We start from the raw sequence: 26223 nt of genomic DNA, 5'->3' as shown, positions 1-26223 counted from the left end.
TTAAAGGGGACCCATCAAATTCACGGCGTTGATGTTTTACACACATCATGGTGGGGCCCACACAGCTTGACCTCATGGGGAGTTCCCATGACCTCCACCGTGAATAACCTTTTCCATATATATTTTATATAATATATATATACACACACATAATATTTTTTAAAATATAAAAATCTATGTATATTGTAATTAAAATCAATGGCTTTTGATGCCACGAGTTGTCTATTGAAATTAAATTCAATGGTTCGTGACCACTTAAAAATGATAATTAAGTAAAATGAGTTAAGCTCATTTTTAATTGGCACACAAACGGGCTCCTAAGAGTCCAATTTCTCAATTAGTGGATAACATGGAATTTCTTATTGTGCTAAAATTTTGTATATATAGGCCTAATAGTTTGTTGATCTAGACCATTGGACTTACTCCCCATCATGGATGGATCATACCGAATTTCTCAATTAGTTGATTTGAGCATTTTGGATGATTCAACCTTTGATATGGACTTTCCATTCATTCCATACAATAATGGGCAATGCTCTTGAAAAAATCACAATGATTGGATCATGCGAAGAAATGCCTAATATATTAGGCAATGATTAACAAAATAGTTAGTAAAAATTTACAAGTTAAATTAACTAAGTAGAAAAAATTAATAATTATTGATTTTCATAGCTATATGTGGATACTTCAAAACCATTTTCATTTATATGATTGAAATAAGAAAATACCAACATAACTTCTTGTATTTTTTTTTTGTAAGTTTAAAATAAATAAATAAAACAACATTACCCACGAAGATTCCAATCTCCTCATATTGTTTGAGATAGGAGTTTTGGATCACGCGCGTGTGGGGATGCCGTTGACACGATTGTAAGAGCACATGATGTTGCTAACGTATCCTTACTTCACACACATCTCGAATGGATGGAGGAACATTTTCACCATGTCTTGCTCAATCACCTTAAAAAAAATATTTAAAAGATATATTTATGGGGAAGATCCAGGACATTAATCAGGGATACCACATTATAAACTTGCCCGGGCCAAGTCTGCTCATCAATGGGCCACATTGAATTATGGTCACACAAATGTAGTTTTGGGACAACGCAACCATTAGCTTGATCCAAAACCGTTGTGTGCCCACCCCAAGAAACAGTGTTGATGGAACATCCACTGGTGTGTGCCCCAAGAAACAGTGTTGATGGAACATCCACCACGATTCGGGATATCCTTTAACGTCCTAAAAGATCCCACTTAAGATCTTTAGAGAATAATATCGAATCCCGACGATCTTGAGAACCACTCATCTCACGGACATCCCAGATTACAGCCAAGATATCAAGCAAGAGTCTTCTTGAAATTGTATTCTGATTCTCTTATAAATATATAGGTACCTCCCACTATCCAAGGTACGTTCACTGAGAAACCCTAAATACTTGACTAATATTTCTTTTTTGAAGATCCTACCATACTCTATAAAACCTCGATACTGACTTAGGCATCGAAGAGCCCCCTGTATTGGCCAGGGTTTGCTGGAAATCAGCACCAACACATTTCATGTACTCCCATCCAAACACAACTAGTAAGTCATTTATTCCCAATTCATTTACCTCCATTTTCATTTTCCATTTAACTTCATTTATAGGCTACCGTATGTGCCCTATATTTGATTTGCAACCAAGTACTTTTATCTTTTCAATTTTTTGATGCAAGTAGACTCCTCGAACTTCTTCTCTGTGTGGAGCCATCAAGGAGCATATAAGTAGGTATACTGTGTAACTGAGTTGTTGCAGGGCCATTGCAATGGCATTGTAAAATCCATATCACACATGTTTGCTGGTTAATGTTATGATGTGAGACGAAAAATCTCGAGTAAGATATAACACTAGGAAATGTACAATCACCTACCATTGCAACCAATTACATACATCTGGACGGGCCCCATGGTAAGGGCCATCACTACCCAATTCGAGTCTCAGATCAAGCTGATGTTTGTGTTTAATCTATGCTATCCATCTATTTTTAAAGATCATCTTATGACATGAGACAAAAAATGAGGCACGTACCAATTTGAAATGGACCACGTTACAAGAAATAGTGTTAAATGAGCGTCAGCCATTTAAAACATTCTGGGGCCCATAAAAGTTTTGAATCAAGATGATTTTTGTTTTTCCCCTTCATCTAGGCCCATATGACCTAATAAACAAATTAGATGCCAAATAAACAGTACAGTGGGCCTTATGAGGATTTTAATGATGGATATCCAATCACTATTGTTTTCATATGGTGTGGTCCACTTGATATTTATATACCTCTCAGTTTTGAGTCCCACCTATGTTTTATATCCACACCTTCCATCCATTTGGAGAGATCATTTTAGGGCAATATCCATAGTTAAATCCAGAGTTCCAGTGGACCCTAACACAGAAAACAGTGGGGACAGTGACACCCACCATTAAAAACTTCTAAAGGCCACGAAAGTTTTAGATCAAGCTGATATTTGTGTTTTACCTTATTTCATGTCTTTTTTAACTTTTGAACAGGTTAGATTTCAAATAAAAATTATGGTGGGCCTTAGGATAGTTTCAATGGTGGGAATCACTCTCTCCAGTGTTTTCTGTGGTGAGGTCCACTACATGTTTTTATCTGCCTCATTCTTTGGGTCACGCTCTAAAATAATATCTCAAAATGGATGGACGGTGTAGATACAACACATACATCATAGTGGGCCCCACAGAAATTGGTGACGTCACTTCAGTAGCCAACTCGCTACTCAACCTGTATCTAATCCGCGTCCGGCGTCCAGCGTCCAGCAAGAACCTCTCCCCCCCTATCTCTCTCACCCTAATCCTCTCCCTTTCTCTCTCTCTCTCTAACTAATCGGCGTTCCCCTCTCCTCTCTCTCTCGCCCTAATCCTCTCTCTCTCTCTCGCCCTAATCCTCTCTCTCTCTCTCTCTCTCTCTCAATCTGTCAATAGCTAAACCCTTCCCACGCACGCCCTCGCTCTCTCTCTCTCTGAAGCTCGGTTGACAGGGATTTGTCGAACGTGAGGTCTCTCTCTCTCTCTCTCTCTCTCTCTCAATGCCGATTTAGTAATTTGGGGATTTAGTAATATATGGATTTTTGATTTGATGAGGACCCTCATTTTGGGATTTGGGCATTTTAGGGCTTACAGATTTGAATGTGGACCCCGAATTGGGGTTTTTCTGATTTTACAAATTAGGGATTTGAGGATTTTGGGGATCTGAGGATCCAACCAGAATTAGGGATTTCTGATTTTACAAATTATGTGGTGTAGTCTTCTTGAGCATATGTGATTTGAATAGTGGTTGCAATTTCTTCAATCTTAGATCCATTTCGTGATGTTTCTCTTCAGATTTGCATATGTGATTTGAATAGTGGTTGGAATTTCTTTCATTTTTAGTTTGTTTTTACTTGAATTTTGTTGAGATGGTTAGCATTGGATTCTCAATTGAATAAACTTCCCTGGATTTGTTGATTTCATTGGGTTTTCACTTTTGATTCATGGAGCCCACACCCGGACCTTTGCTTTGAATATGGACTACTCCTTTCATCAATTTCTTACTGAATTTAATCCCTTAAATGTTTTACTGTGTTGTTCGTATTTGACCCTTAATTCTTGATATCATCTGGAGTGTTTTTATAACTAGAAAACTATAAGTATGGAATGATTTTTGTATTGAATAAAATTTTCTCACTTGTTAGATACATAGATTTTAATTGTTGGTGCATATTTTTGTACTACTCTACCCAACCAATGTTTTTACATTCTTGTTGGAATAATTCCTTGTTGTCTATCATTTATCTTTCAATGATTCATTCGCCAAATTTGGTGGATTACTCTTATTTTATGGTGCAGATATTGAACTGGATTAATTCTGCTGTTAACTATCAGTGCTAGTTTCAAGATAATTGGTAGAAAGTGCCCTTTGATTTTGAATTTTACATTGTTGTTTATAACTGTCATCATGAGGGCTTTTCAAGGACTCGGACAATGTTTGTATCTATTATCTTTATATGCCAAGTTGAATCTCCTGTCATCAGCAAGTAATCATGCAAGAACATTATGTCCTCAATGCATGATGAAATCAATTTCCATCAGCATACCTGAGACTCGAGGTTTGCTAACCCCTCATGTATCCTCCACTGGTCCACATGCACCTCTATTTGGGGCTCCACATGCCAACCTGGCAAATGTTATCTATGTATCACGTGTGAACCAGTGTAGATCATCTAGCCAGAAACTCAAGCTATTCAACTGTTAGGTCAGCTGCACAGGAATAGGCAGATTTGGTGGCCTTGAAAACGACTGTCCAATGTTTTTGTTCATTTGTGGCTGGCCTGAGTGGTTTTCTGGACTGGCTTTTGGCTGGATAATCTACACCATTTTCCACCTGATACGTGGCCTGGATGTCATATGCACGTGCCCAGTTAGCATGCATAGCCACATGTGGAGGTGCCTGTGGGGCTAGAACCTCGAAGTAGAGAGCAAACATCTCTTTATCTATTGAAACTTAATGTTTTACTGCTATGAATTTGTTCCGCTTCATTTTATGGGTTTTGTATTTGGAATGTGCTGAGATAATGTTACTGGATTAATTATAATCTGGGTATTTTTCATTTTCTGTTGTTTTTATGGGTCTTTTGTTGTTTTTTATGGGTACATATGGTCCATTTAATCAACGCCACTGGATGATTGTTTCGGATTTTATACACATTTACCACATTTAGAAATGGTGACTTTGATACAAAAAAAGAAAATAAAAAAAAAAAGAAAGAAAGAAAAGAGAAGAAAAGAAAAGAAAGGTAACTAGTAAACTTCTTATTGTGTTCTAGGTTTTATCTTTCTCCAGCAGTTGTTTCATGAGAAACCCTTGTTTGGATTCTCATGTTGATGGCCAGAAAAATCAGATATGGATAATTTCTGATCTGGGTGTTTCATTTCGAAACTTTTCCATGGGGTACTCTTGAAAGTGTGCATGGGGGTGTAAGAGTGCTTGTGTTCTCACATTTCAAAAAAGAAAAGAAAAAAGGAGCCATTAATCAGTTTAGCTTGTTTTTGGCTCAGCCTCTGAGAACATTAATATGTGATTTTGGATTTCTACTCTTACACTATTAGTAGAAAATCCAAAAACAGTTAAATGATATTCATGTGGATTTGAAAGAACTCTTTTGTTTTTTCCTAATACAACACAAAACATCCCCATTTTGTGATTTTTGGAAATCTACTAAGAGTAGAAATTCCAAAATCACAAATTAGTATAGCCACAAGTGCAGCTTTTCACTCAATTTTAAATGATGAAAATGTGTCCTACTATTATAATGAGGACAGAGCCCACAAAATGTAGTTATGTTTCTTTTGACTCCAACTGAGTGTAAGGTGGTTTCAACATGGAGATCATTTGAATGCACAATTCAATTGAACTGTGTTTGGCTCAGCCCATTAGAAGAATAATTTATTTTGTTCGGATTTAAATACAGGCTTATGGACAAAAAAAAAGCTCTCAATTTAAATACAGGCTTATGGATCATTTTGATGGCATGAGAATGTTCAGATTTGCTTACATTGCAGTTTTAGAAAGAAAAAACTTACCAACAGAATGTGGTTTAATTGGCATGCCAACAATTTATTTTGTTCAAGGAGGAGGTTATTCCAACAGAGTATTATTGTTTAAGAATGAGGCTCTCCCGTCCTGTCCAGCAGAGGCAAAGGAACTTTATTAAACCATTTTGGTTTGTACTTGAAAAGCAAGCTGCTTTTATTCTTGTCATGGATGATTTGTTTGGATGCACATAGTTGATTGCAAGAATATGATGTTATTAAAAAAATCTCGTCTCTTGATTGAGCTGAATATTTACATTCATTTCTTGTGTGTGTGGAAAGCATTTGATATATGGGTGTTCAGTTGAACATAATTGCAATAATTCGATCTGTTAGGTCATCCATGTAATCGAAAATTACAGTGAGTCTACGACTCTAAATTGCAATAATTGCATTCTTCGGTCATAGCATTCACTTCTAATTCCATCCTTCGTCGCCTTGCCATTCATCTATCTCAACATCCTTGTTTAGCTACACTCATTATATACACATTTTGTTGTCTAACATTCTGTTCTATAAAAGCATGGCTGATCTGACAGCTGTCCTATTATTATTAGTTGAAGGATGAACTTTATTAGAAGGCACTCAGATCAACGACTCATGCTCAAATCTCCCTGATTACCTAACAAGCAACTATACACATTGAACTTCTACCAATTGGAGGGTAGTGGCTTCAAATTCAATATTTTATTTTTATGTTTTTTTTATTTTTTGGGAGCAGAGTGCATATCTTGATTGTCCCCCCTCCTATTTTTAAACTAAACAAATCTTTGATCATAAGTTTGATAATTGCTGTGTTTAGTGTCTTAGATGTACTCTCTCTCTCTGATGATGTGTTGTCACCATGTGTGCAGGCTTTGTGGGGGGCTTTTCTGTTGCTAGTCAAGGAGTAGCTCTTGGTGTTTGTCCCATGCTTGCTACAGGTTCATAAAATGCCTTTCTTACATGTTTTCTTCTACTTGCGGATGTGGTAATGTCTTCTGAATTCTACCCTACTCAGTGTAAGTATGAAATTCCATAGAATTTAATGGTATCGGTGTTTGTTTACTTTTTAATTGTCATTTCTATAAAATATTGCACTTTCTTAGCAACTCACTGCAGTTCTGCACTACTTCTTTCTTCACAGGGCACTTGAACTTGTATTAGGAGTAAAGAAAATTCAACAACTGCAAAGGAACCATTATTCAATGGGAAAACTGAATTGGACCAGCTCGACAAGGTAATCTCTAGTCCATCAAATTTTTTGTTCATCTCTAATCTTTGCCACATTGGCTCTATATGTTCATCAAAATTTTTTAATTGAATTGCAGACATAAATGTGTTGCCTTTAGTTTCATATGTTTATCTCATAAACTGGAAAAATTAGAAGAGAGATTCTTCTACGTGTAATGAACTTGAGGAAATGCACCAGCCAGTAGACAGACCAGGTAATGGAGGATTGATGTCTGGTAGGCAGCTGGTTATGATTATTATGATATTACTACTGCTGTGTTATATATGAGATGGAATTAGCTGGCTTGTGGCTGTTATATATAAGGAGGATAAGCATTTGCTTGGCCCAATAAACTGTACATGTGGGGCCCACCTTTTTTCAGATTTGGAGCAGTTTGGAACACAGCAAAGGTAGAACCAGGATCTATTGTTGCTGTTTTCGGCCTTGGGACTGTTGGCCTTGCAGTAAGTTGCCTAAAGATTTCTTTTGTATTTTGTCCCTGACCTGAGAAGTAACACTGCTTGATTTTTGCACAAGAACATCCAATCAATCTGGTTCATCTAATGAAATTATGAAAAGCTGGGATCTCATACACATCTTCCATATTGGCATGTGTGGCTACATGTGGATGGGCACAGCTCCACACACGTGCAGGCTTAGTAATCATCTGTTTCAGGTTAACTTAATATGGTATTGATTTGTTTGGTCCTTGTATATGATAGTTGCCTCTACAGCATGTGTAACTCTTAACTGCAGTAGTGTAATTTATGTCAGTAAGGAACTCTTCAAGGAGCCATTACGTCTGGATTTGTTTGCAGCCAATCCATGCTTTGAAACCCATATCAACTGAGAATAGTAATTTCACATCCCAAGCTTAAATTTGGATTGCGTCAGTAATATTTCTATAACTTTACTAGTTCTCATTTTGTTAGATATGACCCAACCAAATCTAATTGAAAGTTCCTTGCCATCCAATCTTTGGCCATCTTTTTCCTAGACAATTGATATTTATATTCTTTTCTTATCCGTCTTTTGTAGGACATTGACAGGCAGGTTAAAAGCTTCGTTCTGTAAGGCTTTTCACACATCTTCCATCTATGGCAGAGATCATGAAAGTAAAGTTTGTATCTCACAACTGTTGGCCCCACTTGTAAGTTGTAATGTGTATCCCGACACTAAAACCCTATGCACTTGTAAGTTCTTTTTTTAAAGGTGCAGCTTGTCTGCTACATGTGCTCTTGCACGTGTTAGCGTGATGGACATGCTGCGTTTCCACAAGTTCACCATAGATGAGTGTCTGTCCTATTGCACTGCAAGATGCCATGTTTATTATGTCCCATTGTTGGAACTATTGGATTTGATATGTTGGATTTGCCAAATCATATTAGCAAGGTTCATGGATGCCTTCTTAAGGTTGACCTTTGGGATTGTATTTGCTAATTTCTTTATATATTTACCTTTCTAATTTTCAGGAACCTGTGCATTCTTAATGTGTATCCTGACCTTTGGGATTCCTTGCTTGTAACTATCTATCACTATGGATGATTCATCCTCTATTCATTAGCTGTCATTCTGAAATGTTTTTCATGCAATTTGTGTTATTCTGTTGGGAGATTTTAGCATTGAAACTTTGAGGATTTTCTATAGGGGAGCAGTTTACGGAGATAGTGAGCAGTCCATATTTTAGTATCTCAATTCACCTTATACTGTTTTTTTTTTCCTTCAGTTCCAAATCTCTTTTCTTCATGATCTCTAGTAGTAAATAACTATTGCATTCCTTCTTTCAGGTTAACAAACCAAATCTTCCACTTGCATCGCGATTTTCAGGCTTTTTGGAAACAACAGCTTGTCTGATACATGACTGCCATCCCAAAAAAGCTATAAACTTCTTAATGTGTATGTTCATATGACTCATTTGTACTGAACTTATAGCTTTAATGTGTATTTGGATGCAATATTGAGTTGAATTCCAATCTCTAACTTTGATACCAATTAATTTCTTTTTGCTATTTTGTTTTGTAGGCATTAGGAAGGGATGAATGGGAGTTAGATGGTTGGATTATTTTTATTTATTTATTTGTCTTGTTTTGTAGGCTTTAGGAAGGGATGAATGAGAGTTTTGATGGCCCACTCTGCAAGGTACTCTACATGTATGCTTGTAGCATATGTGCAACGTAGCAAAGACATTCTTGCATGCTTTTTCAATGTTATTTTTTTGAAATCTTCTTGACTTGGCATATGATTGGATCATCTGAATATTAGCAAATCCATCTTGAAACTAAGTTGCCACTCTCACTTGAGAATTTTACATTTTTTGCTCTTAGAAACTTAGAAAAAAAATCCAAAAGAAAACAAAAGTGAGTGTATCCAAAGACTAGTGCAGCCACAATGAAGTATGAAATTTTTATTTCAATGTGTTATGGTAGAAAGGGTTGGGGCTTAACTTGAACCAGGGAATTAGAATCTGGAAGCAAGCAACAAGTTGTATTGATTTTCATAACACTTACTAATCTTAAAAGGCACGTGCTATCATTTATTTCACATATGGCATCTCTCATTGCTGATTTCTATTGGCATTATCTGATCTGAGCCCAACACCGACGCATGCTAATTACAGTTTATTTTTTGGTTTTAGGTGCTTCTTTTCACTGGATGATATTCCTGGCAAGCACTCTGTGGATATAGGGTAAACATTTCTCAACTCATTTGATTGCACCAGTAATTTAGCAGTCGTTCATTTTTCCCATATCCAATTGGATATCCTTCTTTCTAGGACTCATCCATAAAGAAGGCTTACTGAATCTAGTTCCTTGTTATGTTCATTTCAGTTTACTGCAGGATCTAGAAATTCAGAACATTCTATCTGACCCCATCTTGTGTGCAATATCAAACTGCAGGTTTTTGCCCACAGAAGATAACCTGAGGAGAAGGGAAATGGACAGAGAAGTGCAAGCTATCAGTAGCTTTTGACCACTTTTCTAGTCGTGTAGCAAAAGCTAACGATTTAGCGGCGTCCAGCACAACTGTCAGTAAAGGTCCTGGCCGTCGGTAAATCCTTTACCGACTGAGGCTTTACCGGCTGTTAGCTAACCGCAGGCAAAGTATTTGCCGGCGGTTTTCTTGGTCTTTGCCGGAGGTTTTGACCGTCAGTAAAGGCCAGTTTTCTTGTAGTGACCTGTCTTGGCTTTGATACACATACTCATGGGCAGTATAGGTGCATGCTGGATGACTTAGATTAGTTGGACTTGGATGGTTAGTCATATTTACTTGTGTCTGTGCTTGTTGCTTGATTCAATTTGTTTTGTTTTCCAAGTTAGTGAACTTTATTTTCTGAATAGAAGTTATAAGTTGTTGAGTATCTTAGGTTTTATGATTTTACTTGTATATTCTTGTATTGATTGCTCAAGCATGACGATAAGTTGTTGAGAAATTTTTTATAGTATATATGTTTGGGTTTAGATGGATGTGAATGTGAATATGATGAAATATATTATATAACAGGTTATATCAGGAAGAATATGATGAATTATAATCTAACAGGTTCAGGAAATTTGAGATGGAATATTTTTTACCTCCGAAATATTTCGTAGGTAAAAGTGTTTTTAGCGACGCATATTTTCATTGCCATAAGTCATATCCAGGTTTTTAGCTACGAACATTTTCGTAGCTAAAAGTAATCTAATTAGATTTACAAAGCCATTAGCGACGAAATATTCGTCGCTAAAAGTATGATATAAGTTTTTTAGCTACGAACATTATTGTAGCTAAAAGTAATCCATTCCAACTTTTGAAAATAAGTTTGCAGCCTTTAGCAACGAAAATAATCGTCGCTAAAAGTATCATCCAGGAGTTTTAGCTACGAAAATAGTCGTAGCTAAAAGTAATCCATTCCACTAAATAAGTTTGCAGCCTTTAGCGACGAAGATAATCGTCGCTACAAGTCTCATCCAGGCGTTTTAGCTACGAAAATGTTCGTAGCTAAAAGTAATCCAAACCGGTATTGTATTCAGTCTTTGGCGACGAAAATTTTCGTAGCTAAAAGCATTCCTGTAAAATTCGTTTGTTACCTTTGGTGACGAAAATATTCGTCGCTAAAAGTCTCATCCAGGATTTTTAGCTACGAAAATGTTCGTAGCTAAAAGTAATCCATTCCCATTTATTGAAAATAAGTTTGCAGCCTTTAGTGACGAAAATAATTGTCGCTACAAGTCTCATCCAGGAGTTTTAGCTACGAAAATGTTCCGTAGCTAAAAGTAATCCATATGCAGTCTTTGGCGATGAAAATTTTCATCGCCAAAAGTAGTATCCCTGATTTTTAGCTACGACAGTTTTCGTAGCTAAAAGCATTCTTTGGCGACGAAAATATTCGTTGCGAAAAGTCTCATCCAGTGTTTTTAGCTACGAAAATTTTTGTAGCTAAAAGTAATCCATTCGAAATTTTGAAAAAATTGTTTATACCCTTTAGCGACGAAAAGTTTCGTCGCTAAAAGTGACAATCACAATTTATTGCCGCGAAAATTTTCGTCGCTAAAAGTATCGTCGCTAAAAGTAAACTTTTAGCGACGAAAATTGTTTTCGTCGCTAAAAGTGACTTTTGGCAACGAAAATTTATTTCGTCGCTAAAGGTTTCGTCGCTAAAAACCCTCTTTCTTGTAGTGCGCGACTCGCGCGTCGAGGCGATACCTTGGTCGGGAGATGTGGGCCAGCGTTCGGTGCGAGAAAAAAGCCGCGCGTGCGAATTCTGAGGAAATCTCTACAAGGTGTCACATCAATCAATCAACTCATCAATCCCATCATGTCAAGTACACATCACCTTTCACCCATTCCCAAGCAAGCCCCAAAAGTCAAAAAAAAATCTTACAAACCCATGCTTTCTTACAACTTTTGCCCAAAAAGTCAAAAAGCCTCTTACACTCCCATCCCTCTCTCCCATCTATCACTCCATCACCCATCTCTCTCTCCCTTACAAGTCTCTCTCCCTCATTCATTCTCAAACTACTCTCCCAAGCAAGAGAAACACCATACGTATGACCTCTCCAAGCTTCCCAAGCTACATGTGTGGCCCACCTTTCCATCCTTAGATCTCTCATTTCAACCATTCAAACCTTATCTCCTCTGTTGGAATCGAAGCCAAGGAGACCGGCAAGCCAAGGGAGCAAAGAAGATCTAGTGGTGGGTGATATTAGATTATGTTTTTTTTTTTATATATTTAAGGGTCCATCTATGTGGGACCCACCTTGATGTAGGCATTGTATCAAAGAGGGGCCCATAGTGGCGGGGCCCCTCCATCTTTGCCGGTGTCCTTCTCCTTCTTTCTCTCTCTCTTTCTATGGTTGTGGCTCATCTAATATGTATGTTTATCATCCATGCCATTTTCGGTGGACCCCATCCATGTGGGACACACCATGATGTTTATGTGTCATCCCAACCATCCATTGGGGGCCCACCTTGAGGTGGCTAATAATGGGAGTGGCTGCCAGTGAAATGTGAACTGACGTGGGCCCACCCAGCCCCTTAGATCAGGTGGCCGACCAAGTGAAAGATACCTTGTTTCAGCACCCTGTGGAGGTGGCTAACATGGAGTGTGCACTGACAGTGGGTGTGCACTGACAGTGGGTGTGTACGGGCATGGGGTCCACGGGACCCATCCACACCGTCCACCCTTTTTGACGGGGCCCACCATGGTGTGCGTGCTCCCTTCAAACCGTCCGCCACCCAGGACGGTGGGGCCCACATTCGTGTGGGGCCCTCCTTACACACCCAGATTCATAGCTCAAATGGCAGACTGAGTGGAGATACCTCATTGCAACACTGAGGTCATGGCACGATTCCCCAGCAGGGGTGGCCTGCGCGTGGGACCCACCTAAGTCTTAGATGCGGCTGGAGCTTAGTCTGACCGTCCATTCAAGTGGGACGCCCACGATGGGTGGGCTAGATTTGTGGACCCCAGCTCGGTGGGCCTAATAAATGTATATGAATGTTTTAACGGGGGGTGGCCCTCTCAACTGTTGTATCTGGTATGGCCCACACATGTCACGGATTGGCTTGATTTTTGAGACCTATGCCCACGCTGGAATGGTGCATCTGCCTGATGGGTTAGATGTTTGGCAAACATCACGGTGGGCCCTAGCTCACGTGGCAGACGGAGTGAAAGATGCCTCGTCTCCACACGTGAGGTCTTGGTATCAATCCCTATGGTGTTGGCTAACGTGGAGTGTGGGGTCATGGGTGTGTGCTGGCTGTGGGGTCCATGGGAGCCATCCACGCCGTTCATCCACTTGGAGTAGGCCACACCATCACATAAGTGGGACCCACCCCACGTGTGGGGGCAGCACCGTGATGTATGCAACTGTCTAGGCCATCCACAGCCTGGACTTTTGCCATATGATATATATATTATATTATATATGATATATTTTATTATATAATATAATATATGTATTATATATTAAATATGGTATTGTGGTGGGCCCTACGTGGCACCCACCTCTATTTGTGACAGAGATGAAAAAGACAAAAAAAAATGATGCAGCTTTGCTGCTCATAAAGTAGCACTTGGCTCTCTCTCTCTCTCTGTCACTCTCTCTCTCTCAATTTCGGCAGCAAGATATGTGGGTCCCACCCTTTTTCCATCCACACTGTCCACCTATGGGACCCACCATGATGCATGTGTTGTGTGCAAGCCGTCCAACCATTTGAAGTATCATTCTACGGCGTGAGCAAGGAGTGGGTCAGATCTAAAGTTCAAGTGGGACCCACTGTTTAAATAGTAGATCGTAATATCCACCGTTCAAACTTCTAAAGGCCATGGTAGTTCTAATTAAGCTAATATTATTTTCACTTCTTTTACCTCTATGTTAACTTGTGAATAAGACAGACCTCAAAAATATATGAGGGTGGGCCCAATTTAATGACCTGAGGCCCATTTGACTTGGCCTATTTGATTTGGCCCAAATGATTCGGCCCATTTGATCGGCCCATATGTTTAGGCCCATCTTGATGTAGTTATGGCCCATCCGTTGGGGCCCACCTTAATATATATGAAGCCATGTTAGGAGGCCCATTTGATGTAACTAAGGCCTATGGGCTGAGGCCCAATAGGATGTATACTAGTCCATTACAATGTGCAACCCTACCATGGTTTGAGTAATGATGTTTATGGCGGCCATGTCTTAGGAGCAATGTTGGTTTGACGTCCACATTGCAAGTTTAAATGTTGGTTAAACGTCCACATTACGACTCTCCTTAGGGCCCATTGTTTGGCCCGTACTTGTTATGTGCAGGCCGTCTAGGCCATCTGCGTTGTAAGGATAGTGCATTACGTTATAACATGTGTAGTATAGCTCCATAACTCATGATCATATGCATCATATGTATGCTTGATATGAGGAGTGACTGATCATAGCATATGCCTTCGGGTAGATTGTTTAGGGGCTCCCGTACAGGGGGTGTTGCCCTACATGAGCGCATGATACGCGCAGGATTGCTGCATGACTGAATAGTGTGATTCATGCATTCGCATTGTGTGATATGGTTACTGTACGCCCTAGCGACATCAGGGTCGTACCCTCCACAGACGTATCGTGGTTGGCAGGATTGGATACCGGAAATACTGTTCTACATGGGGTGCGATATATATCCCTGGGTGAAAGTCCCTAAACCCTTATGGTACTAAGATGTTGCTCCAACGTCTAGACCGAGTGGATGCATGAACGCTGAGTGCCGATTACCAGACGGTTGCGCTTTCCACTGTGTCGTGGTCGGTTGGAAGGGGGTGCGGCCTTACCCGCCCGAAAGTAGTGGCAATGCTAGGCTGAGTCTGACCAGCTCGAGGAATGGGTCCGCTATTGATGAGCCGAGCCCGATATTGGCAAGCAGATAGTGAGGTCTTTTCCACTCACCTTATTGCGCACGATGGGGCGACAATCTGGCTTGGAGTGTACTAGACCCCGGTGATATCCCAGATTTTGAGCTGTATTGATGTGGACTTAGATGAGGATTTGTATGCTTGAGTTGTATTTCGCATTGCATGGCCTTGGTATGGCCGACATCATTCTTTGCACCGAATGGCCTTGGTACAGCTAATGGTATTCTTGGCATTCATCAGCATGTTCCGCATTACTCTGATACTGCATAACCGCATTACCACCTTGAGCATACACTTTCACCACCCTCTAAGCTTTCTATAAGCTTATGCACGACCGTTGCGTGCAGGTGACGTTGGATCGCAGCAGCGCTGAGGCTTGGACGCGTGGCAGATCATTTTGGAGCTTTTGGTCTATCTTCATTGTATTTCCCTTTATGCTCATTGTACTTGTAAAGTTTTTGATCATAGTGAAAATGTGATGGAGTTTTTTGTTGTTGTTGTGGGTTATGCCTTTGGTTATGCTTATTACGAATCAAACTGATGTTGAAAATCCTCCTTATAGCATCCCAGGATCGGAACCTGGCGAATGGGCACTGGGAACCGAGAATGGGGTTCTACGGAGGCTGTCGGCACCGGATTTGGCGATCGAAAATTTTGTGAGCCCGGTTTCCGAGTTTGGGGCGTGACAATAATCATGTCAGAAGATTGCATCTGCAAGTGGAACGTCGAGTTTCTTCAGAGTTGAGTTTAGCAACCACAGCATCCAATGTTGGAAGTGGCTGACGGTGAAGAAGAGAAGCTTGAGTAGATTCAAAATCATCTTGAAGAGCCATCATAAAGTGCATAAACTTTCGTCGATCAAGTCAAGTGGCAAACGTTTGAATGTCTTTAGAACATTCCAACTTAGGGTTTGCAGCAGATAATTGTTCCCAAAGATGATTAGTTTGATAATAAAAATCAGCAATAGACTGACCTCAGTCTTGATGCATCTGATAGAGTTTAGCTTCTAGTCGAAACTCACTGCACCTTTTTGCCAGAAAGTCCCAAGTAACTTTAGCATTCCCAAGTCGTGGAAGAAGACTATTGATGGATGGAATGAAAGTGTTGATGAACCAAGACAGAATTTTGTAGTGAATATTGTCCCACTCTTCCAGACGAGATGCAAAGGCATCGTCTTTCTCACTGTCTCCCGACGTAGGTTGAGGGACTGCTCCAGTTACATAATGCCATAGCTGACGTCCTTTTAAAAAGACTTCCATATTCCGAGCCCACAGACTATAATTGGATCCATCCAATATAAGATCAATATGACGGACAATTGAATTAAGACTTGAGGCAGATAGAGACATATTGAAGATGGCGAAAAATAACTCCAAACTATATATATATATATATATATATATATATATATATATATATATATATATATATATAATATAGGCCACAAGAGTGTGGCTCTGATACCAAGAAGAAATAAAGAGAAAGAGAGATTGTTGTAGAAATTTTGTATTTCAATATGCATTGTAATGGAGGAAGAACACCCTCTTTATAGTATGATTACAACCTATTGATAGTAAATATGTATAGTTGTAAGAAAGATCCTATGTGCTAAATATACGATATTACATAGCTAGAGAGAATATTACATAACTGGAGATTTACAATATAATATAATAAGATCACACAAAGTATGGTAACAAGATCACACAATATTCTAACAGGTGAAATGATAATCAGTGCAAACGGTCTAGTGCCTAGAGAGTGTTCCACCTTCTGAGATCACGCAAGACCAGCACGTTGTGGTTTGAGCCAGGATCACGCAATATAATATAATAAGATCACACAAAGTATGGTAACAAGATCACACAATATTCTAACAGGTGAAATGATAATCAGTGCAAACGGTCTAGTGCCTAGAGAGTGTTCCACCTTCTAAGATCACGCAAGACCAGCACGTGGTGGTTTGGGCCAGGATCATCATTGTCGTGGATCTTGTTAGGTCTGAAGATCAGCCAAACTCTTTGGCCCACCAATTGGATCCAAGGGAAATACTTGTACCGCCAATTGTCGCGTAGTCGGCCCACAAGGAATAGAAGGAGAGCTGAAGTAGACATGCCGCCTGTGATAAAGAAGAGCCCCCAAAAGCCATCCGGGCTCAACCTGCCATCATTCTCATCGTTGCTGGGCTCCATGGTTGAACGCTTGTGAGTCAGTAATCTCTCCATCTTGCGCAACGTCCCATTTTCCCGCAGTCTTAGAATCTCGTCAGAGACTTTCTCGACGATATCTGAACCTTTTGGGAATACCTGAAGCGATAGTCAATGAGCACAGGGTTCGGAAATCTGCAATTGTGCAGTCAACCAGGTATGCATGGCATGCATCAACCTTGTTTATCAAATGCCTATCTCTTATCAGTTTGACCGAATTAGAGGTGAAATCTAAGATTAGTGTTCACTTTTGCACGTTTTTTTGTTCGTTAGAAGTTGTGTGAGTCGGTTCGGCTCAGTTTGGTCCAACCAATGGTTCCACGGTTCAACCGACAAAACACTTAACTTTTGAGTAAGTATGGATTTTGTTTCTAATTAATTTCATACAGAGAGCTTGACACAAATTCAAGTTTTTTGAAAGGGAAAATTAGGGTTTTTATTTATAAATTATTACATGTTTTGTATTTTTTTTTTTTTTTTTTACAGTGGATTGATCCTAGTTTTGTGATGTGGTTTTTTTTAACAAAGATATTTTTTCATATAATTCATGTGTTTTGTATATTTGCTTAGATTTTTCTTTCTTTCTTTATTTCTAGTTTGATTTAATCTGAGGTTGCTTCCATGCCCAATAAGCCACCATTTAAACCATCCAAATCCTCAACCCAACCCATCATGCATTGAACCAAAATCCAAAACATAGATTGATCTGTCTTGTGTCCAAAATGAACGGTGAGAATGAGAAATGGACTGAGTTGCACATTCCCGTTAAAACCGTCGACCAACTTCAGGTGCGAAGCACCCAATCAATCCGAATTCACTGCCCACGAATTCGATGGTTTTGGAACGAGGTGCAGATGCGCCAGGTGTTTGGATGCTGGGTCCTTACTCTTACCCGGGTGGTAGACTCCTTGGAGTTTCAACACCAGGTCAAGGGTTCGAGTACCCATGGTGGTGAAATCCCACGGCGTGCGTGTGTGGGGTGTGTGTGCGTTGGCGTGAGTGTGTGGGGGTGTGTGTGTGCGTGAGTTAAAAAAAACAAAAAACAAAAAAGTGTTTGGATGCTGAATAGTCATCTCTGCTGGAGTATGAATGTTTTCCTCGTAAGATAAGACGGGGCCCATTGTGGCATATGTACGCGAGTCCAGGCCGTTCATCAGGAGCGGTTAAGCATGCCCTGGTCCACATATCGAGCAGACCACACCTGCATGATGACCGTGGACCGGTCAAAAGAATCAAGAGCCCATATCCAAAACACGCGTGTTGCCCTTCTAATATCTGGACAATGGCACGATCCCGGTGCTCCCAACCGATGAATAGCCCAGATCTCGCACATGTGTGCCACGAAAGATCCATGAGGGAGCAGTAGACTTACAAAGGCAAATCCTCCAATTTCGTAGGTGGGCCCAGTGACAGTATAACCCTTGGGATTCTCATCAAGGAAGAGTTGAATGTATGGGATTTCAAGGAAGGCAGCCTTGATTGTTCCAATTGAAAGTGCCTGTGCGTACTGATCAAACGCGTACGTCTCAACGCACGTGGCCTCAAATTCCACCACGTCTTCCAAGTACCTTGACATGAACGACCCAGCGTCGCACCCCACCTTACTTTTGTTCTTTAACAACGACTCGACATCCACCACACTCGGTCTAAGTCGCCGTACAGTCAGCATCGAGGTGAGGCTAGCCGTGTAGCTCTGAGTCAAGACCAGTGCCACGAACAGCCACACCACCATAGCCATTCGAGATAGATTGCTACGCAGCCTTTCCCCTGGAACAAGAGGACGAGATCAGTTTTTTACCCGGATTACATAGTGGGCCCACAAAAAACATGGTGGAAATTAAACCCAGCAGAGTAGAATCACTGAGTTTGAGGTAACTTGAGCTAACTTGTCTAAGTGCACTTTGACTGCGAACAGGCCGGTGAGAGCAAACAGAAATTGTCTGTTTGTTGCAATCTATGCACTTTGTTTGTGAACAGGTGGGAGAGATCAAATGCAAAATTTCTGTTTGTTGCAGTCTAATTGGGCCACATCATCAAAAATTACATTTAATGCAGCAGTGCTGACAACATTGGTGATTACTTTGACCAATTATGCGCCAGGAAAGTAGAAATTTCCTATTTGTAGCAATCAGAGGATTCAGATTCCTGACCAGGTTGGGAAAACTTGATGACTCAAATGAGTCTTGACCTGACTCGGCTCGAGTTTTGAAATTAATATATCCGGACATGGTATGGCAAATAAAATATCCCAAACTAGAAACGAAATCTGATCGAGTCGAGTTTTGAGTCGAGTCAGTGAGTGTTGAAACTATTGACCGATTCCAAGTGTCTCACTTCCATGCGTGAGCCAGTACACTTCCGAAGTGCACTAACGCGAGTTCTATTCGCATTTCTCATCAAGAGCCCCTTTTGTCTAAAACCCTCGTACTCATTGCAGGCGGGCTGGGCCCACCTAGAATTCACCAGTAGCCTTGATCGGGCTGTCTGAAATGTGGTCCGCCCGCGTGAGATGAGCAGATTCGTTTGATTTGGACATTGTAAACGGGCTGGTTCAGCCCAGGCCACTCACACCCAGATACTTTGTGCGGGAGTTGAGATTAGTCTATAGGCCCAGAGATGGACCGTAATGTGGGGTTCACTCCTGTCTCCATCAAAGGCCCAAAATGCATGCTTTCAGCCTAGACCATTTTGATCAACGTCTAGCTCTGGTGGCCTGCACCCCTGCTGAATATGTAATCACCTTGTGCGTACTTACCGTGAATGGGGAAGAGGGTGGTGAAGGAAAGCCAGATCAAGTTTCCAAATTTCTCTGAAAAGGAGCTCTCTTTTTCATTGTTAGCAGTCTCTATAACCCACACGATTATGCCGTTGTACAAGAAAATGAACCCTGTTAAGGCCCACAATGTCATCGTGAAGGGCTTTACGAAGATCCAAGCTTTTCCATGTTCTTGCTTCTCAAGCACCACCATTCTCGCTCCTGTTTCTGTGTAAGGTCGGGAGAATTCTACGTACTCACATCGTTTGGCCACTATCGATATATCGCCTACAACTGCATCGAATTTCTTAACAAAAAAAGGAAAAAAAAAAAAAAAACACACACACACAATATAAGTCTTGGTACCTTCTTAAAGGAGGGAATTAGTATGATACTTTCTTGATCAGTGCAAAATAATTGAAGTATAATACAACACATGAGCAGCTGGATTGGGAATTATGTTTATTTGTTGATCTATTTAGGGTGCGTTTGGATGCATTATTTATTTGAATTGCAAATATTTGTCTCATGAAACGGAAACAACTAAAATAAGGATCCGGGCTCTGAATCTCTATTGGAATTCTAAGCAAGATTAGTCATGGATTGGGCCGGAAAGAGGCCACAGGCCTAAACTGAGCATAAAATCAAAGTTTGAATAGGACCAACCGAGCAGTTCAGGTCTTCAACTTTGCTACGCTCTACAATCCCCACACTAAAGAGGAAAACAGGAATTGTAAGTTAAAAGAGTGAAATATATTATAATAGAAGCAAACTGGAAGAAATAAATAAATAAATAAAATACATGGTTGCAATCTATAGTTCCATCCAAAGAGCCTGTATTGGGTTCAAACCCATGTCACAGTAGTAGGCGAGGGCATTTCAAGATTGAAGTAATGGGTTTGAGTAGACGAGGGCATTTCAAGATTGAAGTCATGGGTTTGAGTATCAAAGTGCGTAAAATAAAAATATATAAAAATAAATGAACATAAAATAAAGCAATCTTGCCTCTTTGTCTCAGTTAGAAAAATTGTCTAAGACATTATACACGCATAACACATTGGTGTGAAATGGCATATGATACACGGGCTGCGCTTGATCATTTCTTATAAAATAAAGGTTAATTGGGAGAGATTAGTCAAATGAACTGACCCCGTGATAAACTTGCATGATCAAAGAGTCGTAGGGGCCATGGAAAGGAATGAACACGTAGTCTATGTTGTTGTGTAGATTCTTCCAGACCAGTCGGAAGACATCGATAGCGTGGCCACTGAAACATGTTTGGTTCGAAGTCCAGTTGCATTTTACAAGCACGTACTTGGGATATGAATAATTCGCTGGAACGCCGATTTTGAGAGTTTTTCCGGTAGTTGGTGTGGCCCACCATCCCAATGCACCAAGCAATAGGAGGAGATGGAGAGGAGGAAGAGCCCAAGCCATTACTGAGAGGGGAGGGGGAGACTGCCACCTTGCTCTATGCCTTTCTACTAAGTACGTCACAAAAGTTTATATTGGACGTTCGTTCGACAAATCGGGTTTCTGGGAAATGGCGCAGATTGCCCGAGTAACACGTTATGGGAGAATGGACGCGGTTTGACTAGGACCGGCTAGCTAAATGGTGTCAAAGCTCTGTGAGCCCCACCATGACGTATGAGTTATATCCATGCTGTCCGTCCATTTTTTCAGATCATTTTAGGGCATTACCCGGCCCATAAAATGAGGCAGATCCAAATCTCAGGTGGACCACACCATGGGAACAGTGATTATTGAATGTCCACCATTAAATAAAAAAAAAACTTTCTAAGGCCAGCTGTAATGTCTATTCACCATACAACCTGTTGATAAGGTAACACAGACAGACTTGGATGAAGGGTAAACACAAATATCAGCTTGATCCAACATTTCTGTTGCCCCAAAAGGTTTTGAATGGTAAGCATCCAATGGCCAGTGTTTCGTGTGGTGGGTTGCACGAACCTACCTTATTTTTGGGTTGATGTCCTAGAGCTTTCGATGCCAGCTGCTGGCTGATGTTGGGTAACTAGCCAAACTGCCTCCATTTCCTTTGGGGGCACCTTGATGTATTTATTGTATATCAATGCCGTTCATCAGCTTTTCCAGCACATTTCAAGCATGATTCCAGAAGCAGATCCAAATCCCGCGTAGATAAGAGAAAACAGTGGACAACACATTGGGATTGCTACGATGAAACATACCCCGAGCAATTAATCGAAAGCTTTTTTCTCAAAGGAAAGCATGTCAGCGATCAAGGGTTAAACTACTCAATTAAGGGAGATCTTTTCCATGCCCATTATCAATCGAACGACTTACATACGATGACGAAGTTCTTGCCTGTATGCATGCATCGGAAGAATACGTTCTGCTGCATGGTGCAACCGCCTGACTGTGGGCCATCGAGCACGCGTCCTAGGTTTGAGTATATGAGGTCGAGATGAGGACATCGGTAGGTCATCCAAACCGTCAATAAGCTTAGCATTATAATGGATTGGCCTTGCTCCAGAAAATCACACTTAATGTATCGTCATCACAAGCAATTTCTCACATTAAATCCGGACCTTAAAAAATTTTTTGTTTTCCGGTACTGACCAATTGAATGGTCAGTAACATCCATTACGTTTCAGCTTTGGATAATTGTCCATTCATTTTACCGTCTATCAGCTAGGCGACTCCATTGAGCAGTTTGTGGCTGCTTGTGGGTTCCATCTAACAACGGATGTGATGTTAATAAGTTGCAGCATATGTAATGCGAGGGCATTTTCACAATAGGATTGAAAAGGATGGCCTATGGAATGCAAAGGTACACTTGACGGGGCGGCCCATGTAAGGCGGGTTCTACTTGTGTCAGGTAGGTGTGGGGCGTGTGAGGCATGTGACTGTATGAGGCGAACTCATGTAATAGGGGCATATGAGGAGTTTTGCCAAAGACCTAAATCATGGGATGGAGGACCTGAGCTATGAGATAAAGGGATTGATTCGCCGTGTTTTATTAATTTGAACTTTTACAGTAATTGATTAGTTGTCTTACCAAGGCGATTAATGCCCGATTCAACAGAAGAGCAAAACATATATATTATTTAGGGTTGATTTTGAATTATTTATTATTTATATGCATTTTCATTATTCCAGTATAGAGCTTTGCACATTCAGACGGGCACACATGTAAATATGAAACACTTGTATATGCGAGATCAGACCTTTCCATGAGTTAGGGAATAAGAGCCAGATCAGCTGCTTAAGAACTCAGACAATGTCACTCTCAGGTGGGCCACAAATTAAATTCTTGGTTAAAAATTCTAGCTATTCATTTGTATTGTTATTGTATGGCACATTGCGGTGCGAAATGACCTCTTTTCTTATGCCAGAGAATCTAAACAGCCTATTACATCTGATTAAAAGATCAAATCTCACACGTGTCACATACGCCTGCATGTGGATGTGCAAGGCTCCCAAACGCGTGTGGAATTGTAATAGGGACTCACGATCAGCTGCATATCACTCCATTGGGTCCACACGAAGAGATGGTAAATGATTCAAAGAGTCTATGTTCCAGAGGTCCGTCCCAAGCAGGTCGAAGTAAACGGTCCTTGAACGATGATTCCGACCATTGAAATGTAAAGCTGAAAGTGAACCGTTGAAAAGAATATTTGATGGCTAATATTCACCTCCTCAAAACCAATGGCAAGGATAGTTCTTTCAGCATGATTGGCTTTTTATTTATCTTTATTATTTTTTATTTCATAGCTTGGATCGATCCAACTCTTATGCACAATTCTTTGACTACTTAACATAAGGGCGGTGGTGGGCGTGAAAGCAAACTTAGATAAAACCAAACAAGTAAATGAGAATGAGAAAATCCAAGCAAACACAAAAAACACATTAATTTTTACAAGAAAAATTCATTTAGAAATATAAATCATAACGTATATAAAGTTATGATCAATTCACTATGATCAGAACAAAAGATGAATAACTTATAATAGAAACTCTACCGTTTCCTTTAAAACTCTTTCCGTATTTATGCTAAGCTCCTATCACTTAACCCTAATTAGAAAGAAGTATATATATATATATATATACTTCGGTATAAAATTAGAAACAAAAACCGCACTTACTCAGAATTTACTTGCATTCCATCAGTTGGACTAACATGATCGACTCACAGCCATTTAGTCGAGCTGAAGATGTGTAAAAGTGGATGGCTTGCAATACAAGATTTCATCACTAATTGGGTCAAACCGATGGAAAACTGTTCAAACCGAATTATGACTTTCTCTGTACTAGACTAAAGGCACCCGATCAACGGGCAGAAGATGGACAGTTCTGATTATCTGACCATCAGTGTATGGCTGGCCATCTTGAGTCGCAAAACAAAATGCAACAGTGGGGAGCCGTCCAATGCATGTAAACTCTGAGGCCCTTTCCAATATAGAAATTCTGTGAAAAATCCGAGCCGTTAAACAGGTGGTCCTACGCCACTTATGTTACACAGTTCAAAAATTAAGATTGTGTGAGATTGGACGTTTGAAAAGATGAATGGCATATAGGCGTTTAAGGTGGACAGCATTTCAAGCACTTGGATCACCACAGGAAGAAGCCATTCTTAATATGTGCTGGCCCAAAAAGAAAGCGGGTCCACTCATCCGCTGGAGATGGATCCTACACGTGCGTGTCACCTTGGCTCGTGTGCAAATACGTTAGATTTGCTTTCTTGAGTACTACTGTACAGAGATCGTACCCTTCAACGGCACGTATGATGATCTTGTCAGGTTTATCTCAAGATGATGACTCCCATCTCCAAACACCGGATGATTTACCTTTTCCTTCCGATCTTGACTCTAGAAACCGAGGATTAATTTCCAACTCATCTAACACGGATGCTACTCGGACGAGTTGACTCTGACTCAGTTGAGTCTGATCCGGTTCAGCACCACGAGTCCAGATTGAAAATAAGCCCAACCGATAGGCATCAACCCCTACTCGACCCGGGTCGTGACTCCATTCAGGACTAAACGAGTCAATCAGAGTCACGGAGTCCTCAATCCATTACAGAAAACCATTGGGAAAGTTTGATATATGTGAATCTCATCACTGACCATAATGCATGGTAATGGGAAGTGGGCCTTACCTGATCAATCCCCATAAAAGAAAATAAAAATAAAGTGGCCATTTTAAATTACCACTGTCTATAAACGAACTGATCAATAGTATTACTATTGAATACAATATACCTAGATCAAACGATCCAGACCGTCCATCATTATAGCCCCACTTTGGATGAGCAATAGGTGAAAAAATGTTCCGAGAAAACACTAAGAAAGTCCTTTGATTGGACGCCTACATCTTCTAACCAGTGCAATTTTTATGTAATGGCATCCAGGGTCAGGGTCGTTCGACAATAAAAGGATCCAGTCTAGATCGATGGTCGCATATGCCACGTGTACGATAGCTATGGCCGAGTAAGTTCTCATGACTCGTGCTGTCTTTTGATAAAGTCAAGAGAAGACTTGGGTTTCATCAATAATAAACAAGTCAAGAGTCATTGGTGAGAGATGTCTCTTTCAGCAGCTGAAGATTCAGAACCTCGAAGAATCAGATTCTTGGGTTATTAATTTCATCGAAGGAAAAGTATGGATGGTATGGAAGACTCTTGACTCAAGCATCGGTGACACTGATGCTCACCAACCGATCTCGATATGTTGACTTCACACAGCCATAGGTTTGACGTGAAGGCAGAGAACTCTCAGAAGGCATGGATGTTCATGAACCCCTTCACCGAGGCAATGTGGTCCGTAACCAGCGCGGGGGCTCCTCATGTAGTTCTTGGAACATCTAAGGGACCAGGACTTTCGGTCCGGTAGTAGAGCCAACTCCGGACCATGCCTTGGTTCACCTTCTCCACTCTCTTCTTTGCACACGCTACGTATGCATAGCACGCCTTTCAAATTAGCCATTACAATTGGGGAAGCAGAGCATGTTCAACCAACATGGTGCTGCCGTAACTTTGGGGCCCACCTTGACGAATATGTAGCATATCCATACCGTTTATCCACTTTTCCAGCTCGGCATGATCCCAAAATTGAAGTCTCAGGTAGACTACACTACAGGAAACAGTGGTGATTGCACATCCAGCATTAATAAACTTCCTAGGCCCCACAGTAAGGTCTATTTTCCATCCAAGTTGTTGATAATGTCAAAAAAACATGGATGAAGAGAAGAAACAAATATCATCTTGATCCAAAACTTTCGTGCCCCACAAGGAATTTTCAATGGTCAATCACAACTTTTGCATGTAGTGTAGTCTACTTGAGATTTGGATCTGCTTCATTTTTGGTCTCATTCCCTAAAATGATATGTAAAAATGGATGGACAGCGTGGATATATTACACATACATCAAGTTCTGACCAACGGTCAGGGCCGCACTGTGTTGTGTGAGGCCAGACCAACGTGTGGACAGTGTGACGCCCACCAACTCACTTCTAGATGGACGATGCACCTTCTCTTGATTGTCTCCATGTGGTGGTCCCTCTGTGTGGTCCATACC

At 40.5% G+C, this 26223-nt stretch overlaps 1 protein-coding gene across 1 annotated transcript; it reads right to left on the bottom strand.

The window, feature by feature from the left end:
* Positions 1-16588: 16588 nt before the first annotated feature.
* Positions 16589-21141, bottom strand: LOC131241083 (glutamate receptor 2.7-like). The gene is made up of 4 exons (XM_058239723.1): positions 20816-21141; positions 19667-19973; positions 18284-18678; positions 16589-17010 (listed from the first exon to the last, which is right to left on the bottom strand). The coding sequence occupies exons 1-4, from the start codon at positions 21101-21103 to the stop codon at positions 16618-16620; spliced, it is 1383 nt and encodes a 460-aa protein (XP_058095706.1). The 5' UTR covers positions 21104-21141; the 3' UTR covers positions 16589-16617.
* Positions 21142-26223: the final 5082 nt, after the last annotated feature.

Source organism: Magnolia sinica, chromosome 3 (assembly GCF_029962835.1).
Source record: "Magnolia sinica isolate HGM2019 chromosome 3, MsV1, whole genome shotgun sequence".
Taxonomy (NCBI): domain Eukaryota; kingdom Viridiplantae; phylum Streptophyta; class Magnoliopsida; order Magnoliales; family Magnoliaceae; genus Magnolia; species Magnolia sinica.
Note: the sequence above shows the minus strand (reverse complement) of the source record. Positions and strands in the feature narration are given on the sequence as shown.

Coding starts and splice junctions, on each gene's coding strand:
- LOC131241083 (XM_058239723.1), bottom strand. CDS start 21,103: ATGGCTTGGGCTCTTCCTCCTCTCCATCTCCTCCTATTGCTTGGTGCA. Junction 18,679..19,666: donor CACCCTCTTCCCCATTCACG/GTAAGTACGCAC, acceptor CTCTTGTTCCAG/GGGAAAGGCTGCGTAGCAAT. Junction 17,011..18,283: donor AAATTGGAGGATTTGCCTTT/GTAAGTCTACTG, acceptor CTATCGCTTCAG/GTATTCCCAAAAGGTTCAGA.